The sequence below is a fragment of the Alternaria hordeiaustralica genome (assembly GCF_023758085.1).
Source record: "Alternaria hordeiaustralica strain BMP 2776 chromosome Unknown scaffold_19, whole genome shotgun sequence".
Classification (NCBI taxonomy): Eukaryota; Fungi; Ascomycota; class Dothideomycetes; order Pleosporales; family Pleosporaceae; genus Alternaria; species Alternaria hordeiaustralica.
The window spans coordinates 347,604-357,104 of NW_026056791.1; the positions used below are offsets into that span (position 1 = coordinate 347,604).

The window sequence follows — 9,501 nt, forward strand, 5'->3', positions numbered from 1 at the left end:
AGTCAACGCGTCCAGGCTACCGCGCCTGTTCGACAGGCAGCAAACAACGCGCTACTATATCAACCCAGCTGCGGGGTGCAATTCCAACATCCGCCTGCTCAATTGTACGACAACGAATAGCTGATCCCCCATCACCAGCAGTGCAGCCTCACAAACACCAGGAAAAGAAGCAGCGCCGGCAGCGCGAACCGCCATCATGTCGAAAGTCGATCGCCTGATGATCCAGGGCGTTCGCTCTTTCGGTCCAGAAAAAGGAGAGGTCATCCAGTTCACTGCACCCCTCACACTCATCGTCGGCTGGAACGGCTCTGGAAAGACAACCATTATCGAGTCTCTCAAGTATGCGACTACCGGCGAGCTTCCGTCGAGCAGCAAGACTGGAGGCGCTTTCATCCACGACCCATCGCTCCGAAATGAGAAGGATGGTGTGGCGCAGGTCAAGCTATCTTTCCGCTCAACTTCTGGGGTACGCATGGTCGCCACCCGTAGTATGCAAATCACCGTCAAAAAGACTACGAGGAGCCAGAAGACCCTAGAAGGCTCATTACTCATGATCAAAGACGGCGAAAAGCATTCCATCTCAACCCGTGTCGCCGAGCTTGATCAGATCATCCCTCAGTATCTCGGTGTATCCAAAGCCATCCTGGAGAACGTCATCTTCTGCCATCAAGAGGACAGTCTGTGGCCCTTGAGCGATGCGACTACCCTCAAAAAGAAGTTTGATGAGATTTTCGAAGCTTTGAAATACACCAAAGCCATCGACAACATCAAGAAGATCCGGAAGGACCGAAACGTTGAACTGGGCCAGCTCAAGATCATCGAGGCCAACGCCAAAGAGGACAAGACGCGCGCAGCGGACAGCGAGAGGCGGCAAGCTAAACTGTTTGACGAGATCGAGACGCTGCGAGAGGACTACAACGACGTCGATAAGAAATGGACTGAGGCGAAGCAGGAGTATGAAGACGCCTACAACCACCAGGCGCGCTTCGTACAGATCGTGGAACAGCTGAAGTCCAAGCGCCAGACGCTAGACATCAACAGGGAAAATGTTGCAGAGCTCCAAGACAGCATCAAGGAGCTGGCTGAGTCGGACGAGGAACTCCAAGACATGCTAGATCAGTACGAAGAGCGCGTCTCTACATACTCCACTCAGGCCAAAGAGTTCCGGAATCAGTATCTTGAGCTCAAGAACGACCTCGAAGACAACAGGGGCGCCCTTGGAGCGAAGCAAAGCGAGATCGGCAAGTACGAGGCGCAAAAGGAGCAGTATGAGCGTCAGGTCCAACATCGCGAGAACTCTATCAAGGAAGCCGCTAAGCGACATGCTGTGCGAGGGTTTGATTACGACATCACCGAGAAGCAGGTGGAGGAGTTCCAGCAGATCCTAAACAAGATGTCTCGCGATCAGAACAAGGTTCTGGATCGAACTCGGGAGGAGACACAACGCGACCTACGTGAAGCCCAGGATAATCTCAATCAGCTAAAAACACGCAAATCGGGACTTAGTCAGAGCAAGGACTCCGCCCGGAGTCAGATCACGAACAACGACAAACGCATCTCCGATCTCCAGAGGACCATGAACAACATCAAGGCAGATGAGGGCAGCGAAGCCATACTTCAAGACAAGAAGCGAGATGTCGAAAAGCAGCTCCAAAACGCAATCACCGCGGTGAACTCGGAACGCTACGACGAACGCATATCCGAAGCGTCCAACAACGTACGAACACTCGAAGACCAGAAGGAGCGCTTGACGAATGAGTTTGGTGATGCTTCAAAGCAGGCTCGGGAGTCTGCAGCTATCGACGTCAAGCGAGAGGAGCTACAAACCCAGCAGCACAGCTTAGCGACCATGAAGAAGGTTCACAATGAGCGCCTTTCACGGCTGGTGGACTCTGACTGGGACCCCGCCACTTTAGAGACGACTTTCCAGCAGGTGCTGGCAGAGAGGGCAGGCAAGGTCAAGGAGGCTGGGTCTCGCCGCGAGATTGCGCTGACCAAGTTGGGCAAAGTCAACTACGAGATGTCAAGCTTGGAGTCGCAATTGAAGCAGAATCGTGCCGACCTCCAAAAGTACGAAAAGACCGTGAAAGAATCCATACAGAAGGACGACATCTCCGATTTTGACGAGACTCTGCAAGACCTGGAGTATGATTACGAGCTAAAATCTACAGACAAAGCCAAGTTCGAAGCACAGATGGAGTACATGAGCAAATGCCTGCAATACGCCGAAAAACACAATATGTGCCGTCTATGCAAGAGGACTCTTCACGATGACCACGATGAGGACTTTACAACTGCGGGCTTTGTCAGCGGACTCAAGAAAATTATTGCAAAGGCGAAGGAGGATGTGGAGGAAGACAATGTTGATGAAATCATGGCCAAGCTTGAGACTGCTCGCAAGGCCAAACCTAGCTATGAACTAGCGACTCGCCTGCGCGACACCGAACTTCCCGCACTCCAGGCCAACCTCACCAAGCTGACTGCTGAGCGCGACACTCTCAACAAACAGCTCGAAGACCAGGATGCTGTCATCTACGATCTGGAGGCTGCGAAGCAAGAAGTTGAGTCGTTTTCAAAGGAGGTACAGACCATTGTTGCCTACTACAGCAGAGCGCAGGAGCTTGAGGCAGAAATTAAAGAGTTAACACGGAAACAAAAGTCTGCAGGGCTCTCTCGGGGCATCGACGCAATTCAGACCGATCTGCAACGTGTGTCTGATGATAGCCGCAACGCTAGGACAATGCTCGAGCAGCTTACGGCTGCCAGGGACAAGTCACGTAACCAGATCACGACTCTTGAGCTGAGCGTACGTGACATCAACGCGGACCTGAGCAGTGCCCAGTCAAAGCTGAAGGAGAAGCGGGATCTGGCCGATCGAGTAGAAGACCTCAAGCAGGAGAATAACAAGCAACGTGAAGCCCTACGCAGCTTCGACCAGGACATCAGTAACATCGACCCCGAAATCGAGCAAGCGCAGTACAAGTACGACGACATCAACCGCCGTGGCAACGATCGCGTTCAACGCGCTCACGATGAAGCTGCTAGGCTATCCGACACTGTGCGCCAGCTCAACCAGGCGAACGAGGAAATCGATGCTTATATTAGTCGTGGTGGACCACAGCAGCTCGCACGCACCCATCGAGAGATTGAGAATCTCCAAGGCGAGGTCGCACGTATCGAAACTGACATGTCCGATTTGACTCGTAAGATCAAAAAGCTTGAAGACACGGTGCGCGACACGGAAACGAACAAGCGCTCCATCAGTGAAAACTTGCGCTATCGGAAAGCCAAGCGCTCCCTCGACAGCCTAGAAGTCGAGATCCGAAACCTAGAAGAGCTCGGTGCTGAGCGTGACAAGGCACACTACGAGCAGCAAGCTGAACACTGGGATCTTCGAGTACGAGATCTCAATCTCAGGAAGGCAACTCTGGAGCGCGACATGAAGAACAAGGATGACCAGCTTACGGATCTCATGACGGAGTATGAGAAAATCTACAAGAAGGCCGCGGAGCAATACCGCGAGGCGCATATCAAGGTCGAAACTACCAAAGCCGCCATCGACGACCTGGGGCGCTATGCTGGCGCTCTGGACAAGGCAATCATGAAGTACCACACTCTGAAGATGGAGGAGATCAACACCATTCTCGCTGAGCTGTGGCGCAACGCGTACCAAGGTACAGACGTGGACGCGATTCGTATCGTATCCGATGGCGATGGCAAAGGTAACCGGACGTACAACTACCGCGTTGTGATGGTAAAACAAGACACCGAGATGGACATGCGAGGCCGCTGTTCCGCAGGACAAAAAGTCCTCGCTTCAATCGTCATCCGTCTCGCGCTCGCAGAATGTTTCGGCACAAACTGCGGTCTCATCGCGCTCGACGAACCCACTACCAACCTGGATCAGCAGAACATCAAGGGTCTCGCCGAGTCCTTGTCTCAAATCATCCAGAGCCGCAGGAAGCAGGCCAACTTCCAGCTACTGGTCATCACGCACGACGAGCAGTTCCTCCGCGAGATGAACTGCGCGGACTACACCGACTCGTACTGGCGCGTCGGTAGAGATGTGAAGCAGGAGAGCTATATCGAGCGCCAGAACATTGCTGAGGTAACTGCACTCCAACCCCCCTTGATGCTCGCGCAGAGCAGGCACTCCCTCTTGAATAGGATTCGTTTTGAAGAATGAACCGGACAGGTTCTAACATTTGACAGGTTTCTTGATCGAGGCATCTGTTCTTGACGCGATCTTTGATGGCGTTTGAGGATATGGTATATACTCGCATACTAGGGTGTTCGCGGTTTTCGTACATTCGCATCTACATTTTGTAGGTGTTGATATGGGTATCATAGCGATGGAGTTGGCGTGATGGGTGTTGTTTTAGGAGGAATGGGTAGATTTATCGGGTATCATGTATCAGGGGCTATCATATGTATGGTGGCCTCAATGTATTCACCTTAACTGACCTGCATCATACCAAGATAACATATCTCAATTACACTAACTCGGTCACAGTGCAATTCTGATGGCTCAGCAGCTCGTAACTAACATTCTATTTCACTTCACAGCGTAACATGCACATTGTCGCCACAGATTGATCTGTCCAACTTTTCCTTCCCTTCCACATGTCACGAATCCAACTGTCGAAACTTCACACCCTCCTTCTAATGGCCGATTTCGTAGTCCCTCCTCCAACCCCAATCCCAAAGCCCCGCCCCTTACACATCCAAAAGATGTCCTCCGTCGAAACCATCCTCTTCGACCTAAGACACCACAAGTCCTTCATCACACCCCTTACCCCCCTGTCAGACCCATACATTCACTCTATGCAAACATTTCAAACCTTCACCACCTCCCTCATCCAGTCTCTAGAAGCCAATAACCCCGCCGTTGTTGAGCTGGTACAGAGTGATACACTACAAGAACTATACTCAAACTTTCCTTCTTTCTACGAGCAAGAGACGTTCAGAGAGTGGGTGAAAGATGCAACGCTGAAACATCCTCAGCGCCAGACAGAGGCACAGTGTCGGTATCTACGCATCGTGCAACTTCAGACACGCTCGGAACCAGCCATGAGCGTCGTCGACATCGCAGCGAGCGCCATCACAGCAGGCGAAGAATGGCGCGAAACCGCATACACGCCAGCGAATCTAGTGCAAGACCCAGACGCACTCTACTTCTTCACATGCGCCTTGAGCCGCCTCGAAACAGTTTCTATCCCCTCCTCCCCCTGTCCAATCTGCACATGCCCCTTCGACCCTACCACGCACATCCCCAAACGCTTACCTTGCACACACATCTTCTGCACCCCCTGCCTCACCTCGTGGCTCCAAAAAAGCACGCAAGCATACACCTGCCCCCTCTGCCGTGCCTGCATCCCCTGCGGCCGCAATCCCTGCACCTACCACCCTATCCCCCAGGAAACCTCCTTACCGATGCCGTTGCCTGAGATCATGGATGTGGTATTAGTGGATAGGATAGGTGGGATGGATGTACGGGGTGCACAGCTACATGGGATGGCGCCGGAGAGGTATTGGGTGTTGAGGGAGGAGACGAGGAGGGATAGGGTGGGGTTGAAGGCCGCGAGGGATGTGCTGGGGTCGGGTGTGTTGGTGGGGGAAGAGAACGATGGGGTTAGGGGGTTTATGGAGGGGGTGGAGAGGGAGGCTGCGGAGAGGATTAGGGGGGATGTGCTACATGCGGTGGCGGGGATAAGGCGCATAGAGGTGGAGTTGCCGTGGTGAAAGACGAATAATATGATGTCCTTTGTTTTCAATTGGGTTTGACGAGACTGTTTATCTTTATTGGAGGTTTACGAATAAACCTCCGTCAACCAACAATTGCGCGCCGTTCACATAGCTACTCAAATCACTGCCGAGGAAGATGGCTGGACCAGCAAGGTCACTCGGCACACCCGTTCTCCCCAGCGGTATCCTGCCTTCCATGTACTTCCTCTTCTCCTCGTCTTCGAGATCCTTCTCGTTGAGCTGTGTCTTGATTGTACCTGGTAGCAGCGCATTGCACCGTATACCATGTGTTCCGAGTGCGCACGCGGAGGACTGGATGAGGGAGAGGACACCGGCTTTGGTGGGCGTGTAGTGGCCCTGGTATGCGCCGCCGACAAGGGCGCTGATGGAGGATATGCCGATTATAGAGCCGCCTGGGGGGGATTGCGTGGACATTTGCTTTGCGCCGGCTTGGATGGTGTGGAATGCGCCGGTGAGGTTGGTGGTGAGGGTGTTGTTCCAGAGGTCCGGTGTTATCCTGGTAGACGGGTGTTAGTTTTGCACCTTTCAAGTGTTGTTGCTAATAGGAAGGACTTACTCTAGAAACTCCTTGAACTCGCAGATACCGGCGTTGCTTATCACAACGTCCAATCGTCCCCATCGTTGTACTACGGCATCCACCAACTTCTTTCCTGTCTCTGGGTTTCCTACGTCGCCGGGTACTTCTACTAGTCTCTTCTCGACTTCTTCTTTGCTGGTTTGTAGGTTCGAGGCGGCTTCCTCGACGAGGGTTTGGTACTGCGATGAGGACTTGTCGTCGCCGAAGTGGTTCACGGCGACGTTTGCGCCGTGTTGGAGATATCCTAGGACGATGGCGCGGCCGATGCCAGTGACGCCGCCGGTGATCATCATGGACTTGCCAGACAGTAGCTGAGGGGTTTGCGCCGCTGTCGGTGTGGTGGGCGTCCACAGGCTGTTCTTGCGGGCGTGCGACATTGTGCTCGTATGTATAGAGTGTGGGGTATGATAGATGGGCTATCGCGATATATGGGCTCAGGGTGGTCTGCTTGAAGGAATTGAGTCTCTTGGAAGACGGTGAGGAATAATTTGTCCGATAGCACCGTCTACCCAGGAAGCCATAATATACATGCCGCTATGCGCAATCTGGTTCGGTAGGTGCGATGTATGAGTGAGCCGTGTTCGGTCCACGTGTTCGGGACATCATCAGCCGAGGCCGAAAGTCTTGGCGATTGCGTCGCGTTCGCCAGTCAAACCAGTTGCGCAGTTCACGCAAGCCTCCACCAGATACTGCGATACGAGATCAAGGATGGTGTATTCTTGGGACGACAAAGAGGCGCTATGCTATCAACTCTATGTCGAGGAGCGCAGGAGTCTGGAAGAAGTCATGTCGTACTTTGAGATACGAGGGTTCACCCCAAGGTATGCAAGCGCTGCGCGGGAGAGTACATATGGGTCGCCGTACTCGCTCACCGTCATTTCGCAGTCTAGTGTTTGGCGGACATATCTAGAACAGTTAACGCTGACCCTATTACTTCAGCAAGCGTGCCTTCCAGACCCAATTCAAGGTGCGTCGCTATCGCACGACTTCCAGCCTCCACTCTGAATCCCCGACTGATCACGTCATAGCGATGGGAGTTCCCCTCGAAGCAGAATCCAGCGCATAAGAATACCGCCCTCGTCGCGCGACTCCAGCAACTATGGGAACAAAACTACACGCAGAAGGACATGGTGGACACGCTACAGGCTGAGGGCTTCCAGATCAACGACCGCGAACTGCTGCGCTTGCGCCTAAGGCTCAAGCTCTTGCTTCGAGAGAGCGTTTCCAGATCGAACAAGACAAAGGCTGATGGAGGGAGGATACAAAAGAAGCCGAAGAAGAAGCCTACCAAAGTTGTGCCTGGGAGAGGTTTGATCAATCAGCTTGGTAACGCGATATTGGCAGAGGAATCTACGAGCGACGATGGAAGCGAAGAGGAGCCTGCGACTGCTCAGGAAGAAGGAGAGGAGGCTGGGGCATCTGTGGAAGAAGCGCGACCTATACTACCCGAACCCGACATCACGGGCTTGAGCGAGGAGGAAGTGCTACGCAAGCAACTGCGCCAACAGCAGCTTCAGACCGAGAGCGATGAGAAATGGCGGACACGCAAGCGAAGACGTCGAACACGCGGCTGGGCCGGATTGCCAGCTGACGCCCCCGGTGAACCTCCACGATTCCCTTCCGAAACCACCATCGACGAAGCCAAAGCATACCTCGGTCTCGACAACGATATGTACCGGCAGGTTCGAGAGAGCTTTCTCCAGATCTGCAAGGAGCAGGAAGTCACAAAGAAGACCATTGCCGGTCCGGAGAAGTGGGCGCAGATTGTACAACAACTCGTTCGAGATGACGCGCACTTGGCCCAAGTCTTCCAACAAGAGCCAGAGGCGCTACAGAATGTCGACGCGCTCTTCCGTCCGAAAGGTCAGAGAGCGCTGTCACTTGATGTTATCTGTCTGGACGTTACAAAGCGCTTACGAACGATGGACTCACGCATGACCCTCGCCGATGCAAAGAACCTCCTTGGTCTCAATCCCGAACAGACGCGACACGTCCGAAGCGCCTTTGCTGACAAGCTGAAAGCAGCTCAGTTTTCGAACAAGCATGAAGCTGGTGAGGAACGCTGGACGGGTTTGAAGCAAGCGTGGGTCAACGAGTCCGAGTTCCTGGTGAAGGCGCTCGCACAAGGGGAAGAAGATCCAGAATACGCAAGGAAGTTACGGGCCCTCGAAGTGTTGGCCCGGGACGTGATGAAGCGGCAACAGCAGGAAAAGACCTCCAAAGACCCCAGCAAGAAAAAACAGGTTCATCAGGGCCCGGGACCAGGACCTGCACCGCCGGTCGTCGCTACGCATTCGACGAGCATGGGAAATAAGGGGAGACAACAGAATAGTGCTGGGCCAAAGGCAAGGACACAGACTACATACACCGCCGCGCCCTCCCTATCCACAGCATCAGATCTCCAAATCGACCCATCTCTCCTCCTAGCCGCCAGCGACGCCGCAGTCCTACCCATCCCCTCCTATTCCCCTCAACACCACTACCAATCCTCCCACTACCAACCAGCATCCCAGCACCAGCACAACCACAACAACCACCACCCCAACCCACACCCCCCCTACCAACAACCCTACTACCCCGCCACCCCTCCCATCCCCATCCCCACGCCCATCCCCGTCTACTTCCGCCTCCACGCCCACTCCTCAACCCCGTACCCCACGCGCTCCGTCTGGCTCTCCATTATGCAAACCCCCTCCCTCAACGCACTCCGCGAGTTAGCGATGCGCGAACACCCGGGTACTGTTGTGCATAAGCTGCAGGGGTTGGTTGTACATAGAGGGGGGAGGGCGGACAGTGAGGTTGTGGTTGAGGTTACGGATGATGAGGAGCTGGGTGCGTATTTGGGGCTTGTTAGGAGGGCGGGAGGGGAGGATGGGGGGCAGGGGCAGGGGAAGGCGACGTTTGTTGTGTTGTTGGGGATGGGTGGGGAGGCGGGAGGCGGGTTTGCGTAGGGTCTTGGAGGTGGTGAAATCCTGCTATCTCATTTCCAATAGATCGAGATCAACAGCGCAGGGTTCATATGCTCGTTCAAATACTATATCTTTCACACTTGTCCTGTTTGCTAAGCCACATATCAAAAGTCAATTATGACAGTACCGGTTTACTTCACAACCCCCATACCAAGCCTCCATGCATCAACTCTTCACCTTCAGAACTAC

General features: G+C 53.8%; 3 protein-coding genes across 3 annotated transcripts; 2 read left to right on the forward strand and 1 right to left on the reverse strand.

Moving 5' to 3' along the window:
- Positions 1–196: 196 nt before the first annotated feature.
- On the forward strand, positions 197–4,186 carry J4E84_008021 (uncharacterized protein; the record flags this gene model as incomplete). The annotated part of the gene is made up of 1 exon (XM_049390599.1): positions 197–4,186. The coding sequence occupies one exon, from the start codon at positions 197–199 to the stop codon at positions 4,184–4,186; it is 3,990 nt and encodes a 1,329-aa protein (XP_049241700.1).
- Positions 4,187–5,799: 1,613 nt separating this feature from the next.
- On the reverse strand, positions 5,800–6,720 carry DHG2 (L-rhamnose-1-dehydrogenase; the record flags this gene model as incomplete). Its single annotated transcript, XM_049390600.1, has 2 exons — positions 5,800–6,262; positions 6,323–6,720. The coding sequence occupies 2 exons, from the start codon at positions 6,718–6,720 to the stop codon at positions 5,800–5,802; spliced, it is 861 nt and encodes a 286-aa protein (XP_049241701.1).
- Positions 6,721–7,051: 331 nt separating this feature from the next.
- J4E84_008023 (uncharacterized protein) lies at positions 7,052–9,294 on the forward strand (the record flags this gene model as incomplete). Its single annotated transcript, XM_049390601.1, has 3 exons — positions 7,052–7,164; positions 7,283–7,310; positions 7,372–9,294. 3 exons carry the CDS (start codon positions 7,052–7,054, stop codon positions 9,292–9,294), a joined length of 2,064 nt encoding a protein of 687 aa, XP_049241702.1.
- Between the last annotated feature and the right edge of the window lie 207 nt (positions 9,295–9,501).